The 4,017-nt window shown below is 41.0% G+C and overlaps 1 protein-coding gene across 1 annotated transcript; it reads left to right on the forward strand.

Annotated features, from left to right (window-relative positions):
• Positions 1 to 374: 374 nt before the first annotated feature.
• On the forward strand, positions 375 to 3,678 carry LOC104493474 (chromosome unknown open reading frame, human C11orf97; the record flags this gene model as incomplete). The annotated part of the gene is made up of 2 exons (XM_010136153.1): positions 375 to 479; positions 3,550 to 3,678. Coding segments are annotated over 2 exons (234 nt in total), but the record flags the coding sequence as incomplete, so codon positions are not given.
• Positions 3,679 to 4,017: the final 339 nt, after the last annotated feature.

Below are 4,017 nucleotides of genomic sequence, written 5' to 3' on the forward strand. Positions count from 1 at the left end.
GGAGAGCTGGGGAGGGGGTGTTTACAGGGGCGTGTAGTGATAGGTCGGGGGTAATGGCTTTGAGCTGGAAGAGGGTTGGTTTAGCTTGGATGTAAGGAAGTTCCTCACTGCCAGGGTGGTGAGACACTGGAACAGGGTGTCCAGGGAAGTGGATGTTTCCAGTGGGAAGTGTTCCAGGCTGGGTTGAATGGGGCTTTGAGCAACCTGGTCTAGTGGAAGGTGTCCCTGCCCATGGCAGCGGGGTGGGACTAGATGATCTTTAAGGTCCCTTCCAATCCAAACCATTCTGTGGTTCTGCATGACATTCAGCAAAGCACATGAGCATTCAGGGGATTTAAAATAACTGGTTCTTCTGTATTATGTTTTACTAACAGGGAAGAAGTTTGTGTATGTAGAGCCATCTAGGAGAGTTAAAGAAATACTTGAAGAGGAGCTTAATTTTCAGAAAGAAGTGTGCCACATTAAATATCCAGCTGCAGGTAATCCTCCTTATCAGCAAATGGAAAGTGTTTGTCAGGGCAGATGAAATATAAATTGTTTTCAGGACCTGTGGCAAAACTATTCTTTTAAAAGAACAGCTCTGTAATAGCCTGGGGAACATTTAGAAACAGAATGTGTAGATTGTGTAAAGTCTTTATTCCTTTTTTTTTTTTTTGAGCCTGAAATTACAGGACCACAGAGGACATGGATAATTCCATATGATCTCTCAGTTTAGTAAAACCAGGAACAAATGCCAAGCAGTAGGGAAGTTTTGTTACCCTTTTCTTTGAAAGAATTGCTGTAGTTGTTAGAATACTGTGTCCCCTTCTGCCAATCGAAACTGAAGTTAGTGTTGAAAAGGAAGAGTTAAGAATGATAAATAAAGGACAAGAAAACAGTGAAAGCAATTAGAAATCAGTCTGCTTAGGCAGCTTAAAGGATGCGGAGAGGCTTGATTACAGTAGGCAAGTGAGGAAAATGAAAGTCTTACGAGGAAACAAGGTGTTCAGTCCAGCTAAACTGAGCAGTTGAAGTGAAAATGAGGTACGATTGGAGTAGAAACAATTAGCGGTTTTTAACAAAAGGATAACTTAATGCTGGAACAATTTAACAAAGGTCACTTAGATTCACCATTTTTAACACATGTTTTATATACTTGGCACTTAAACTGTTAGCCCTGGTCCAAGTTCATTTGCTAGTGCTGGTGCAGGGATGAGCCTGAACAGGCTGCCCAGGGAGGTGGTGGAGTCCCCATCCCTGGAGGTGTTTAAAAGCAGTGTGGGTGTGGTGCTGAGGGACATGGTTTAGGGACCCTGGCAGTGCAGGGTGAACGGTTGGACTCGATGATCTTAAGGGTCTCTTCCAGCGGGATGATTCTGCGATTCTGTGAAGCCATGTGACCCATACAAGACAAAACTTACATCATGCTGGTGGTCTCCTGCAGCCATAAGGTCTATTAATCTAATTGTAGAAAACTAATTTTCAGAAGTATGTGATGGTTAAGGGTCGGTCATCTTATCTGGTTGACTGCAAGGTCTTCTTGCCTTTAACAGCCAAGCCGTTGTGTTTTATTAGGCTTTATTGGGTCCTCTACAGGGCCCACTGAGTAAAGCTGGTTGTTCCACAGCTTCCCTCAGTAGTGGTTGCTGTAATGAAAACAAACAAACAAACAAAAAGCTTGATTAATAATTTGGATTTGCGTGATTCAGCTCCTTGCTTTTCTTAGATATGTAATAGTGCCTTTCTTAAAATCCAGGATTTTCTTCCAGAGAAGGCACCTACATGTGTATTTGCTTTTGGCTCTTTCCTCTCACTAACTGTTTTGCCTCCTGTTTTAAAATGGGGATACCAAATCTGAGCCTGGTATTTTAGTATTTGTATCACTAGAAGCCAGTAGAGGGAGAGAATCATCTGCTTACTTCAGACCTAACGTTAACACTAGGACCTTGAACTGTTTGTTGACTGTTACTCCTAAATCCATGAAGGTTTTACTCCCCAATACACAGTTCCCACTCGGTAGCCCCACATTCTCTTCCACAGAGTGAAGCTATTCCTTGGTTCTATTAAGCTGCACTTTGCTGGAACAAGCCCACCACTGTACCTCCTAACTATCACATCCTCCACTAATGCAATAACAGCATTTTTTCCCTTTGTTTCGAAATTTGGATTTTTTTAAAAAGTTTGGTTTCTCTTCTGTAGGATTGAGATCCAAGTCTAAACTCACTGAATGTAATGAATTTAAAACAGTTGGATTCACAGACAAAAATGTACATACATTAGTTGATGTAATCAGTATCCTGTCAGATGTAAAGACCATTTTAACGTGCAACTCTGTTACTGTGATTAGGCTCCTTAGGCAATTACGGCACAGCCCTGCCAATGGACGACTTGCGTAGGCTCTGTTTGTGGGAAAGGGAGAAAAATAGGCACTTCAAAAAAGCAATTCTGACTCATCCTGAATACTTACCGTTGCATGTGTGATGCTCTAGAATGCCCGTTCTTTCCTTGTTGACTGTAAAGGGGTTCTGGACAAGCAGCTGAATTGCAGATGTTAACATCAGTCTGCTCAATCTGCTCATGTGTCCAACATTAGTTAAGAGCTGAACGTGACCACATTTCACAGCATCCATCTGCCCATGGATAAAAATTATCTAGAGCATTTCAGTCTGATCATATGAATGGCTGCTACCAGCTATGTTTTCATGATTTCTGGGGAGGCCCCAATGACATGTATGTTGCAAAGGCTTAAAGTACTACAGATAATACCGAAACACTACAAAAATGTTTGTTACAGGAATGTATGAGACGGATGTGTAACAAGCTCAGTGTGTAAATAGTACGGATAGTGCCATATGTTACATGCATAGCATAACAGCACTGCGTATAATAAGGTCAAATAGATGTTGGCGTACAGATTATTCAGCAAATACCTAGTTCCTTTTCCATCAGCACACATCTGGAGAATCCGAGGTGCTCCCTACATGGCCTGGTCTCTGATAGACAGCAGCTGTCAGGTCGGATGGTTACTGGTTTACACAGTTTAGATGATTAGCAAGTTTATTGTTTTATGTATATTAGATAGCTAGTAGATTGTAACCTTTCCACAAAATACATTAGCTTCTCTGTCCTGCTGCAGTGCTGTTGGTTTTGGTTTTGGTTTTGGTTTTCTGGTAATTTTTAATTTGGTGGGTGGTAGTGGTTTTTTTGTTCTGCTGTCTTTTTATGAGAGCATTTATTATTTCAGTATGCCAAATAAATTGTGCTGAGTGCCTTCATGGTAGTACTGCTGCTTCTAGTACATCATTGATCAGCTGCCTCTTGCTTCAGATAGAAGCCTGGCAGTCCTAAGCTGTTCTACAGACAGCAGGGAGCGTTGTATACCTTCAGCAGTCGGAACTGCTCTCTGAAGATGTCACTCTTTTCATTAGCTACGGAGAAGGAGTACCGTGTTCTGCTTAACTGCTTCAAATTACTGTACAGACCAAAGGGACTGTCTTAAAAGTTACATTAATTCTAGGACAGGTTGAAGTAATCAATTATAACAGTATTATGTTGACAAATTATTAACAGTGACTCTGGAAGGAATTTGGAGTGTGAAAAAGAAGAATTTCTCCATTGGAAGCCTGAACACAGTGTCCCAGGACAGAAACAGTTTGCTGTTACAGCCTCAATTCTACTCAAGGCATGCAGGAATGAAAAGTAAGAGTCAATAGTAAGAAACTTACACTATAACACCTCATGTTAAAATTTCAGGGTAATGTTATTTTATAATTCATAGACATCTCACAGGACTGCAAATCTGGTTTGTTCAGTGTTATTTTTTCATTGGACTAATTATATGGCCTTATAGTAATCACCACTGGGCATCTTTTTGCAGAGCTAAACCACCTCTTCCTTTAGTCTAAAGTGGCCGAAAGACTTGAAATCTTTACCTAAGAAACCTGCTTAGGACTGCTGTGTTGAGTGACCTTATTTCATATTCTGAAACCTTTTGTAAAGGTGTGGAATAATCACTTGTTTCCTACTGATGAGTGGTGA

The sequence above is a fragment of the Buceros rhinoceros genome, unplaced genomic scaffold, assembly GCF_000710305.1.
Source record: "Buceros rhinoceros silvestris isolate BGI_N320 unplaced genomic scaffold, ASM71030v1 scaffold39125, whole genome shotgun sequence".
Lineage (NCBI taxonomy): Eukaryota > Metazoa > Chordata > Aves > Bucerotiformes > Bucerotidae > Buceros > Buceros rhinoceros.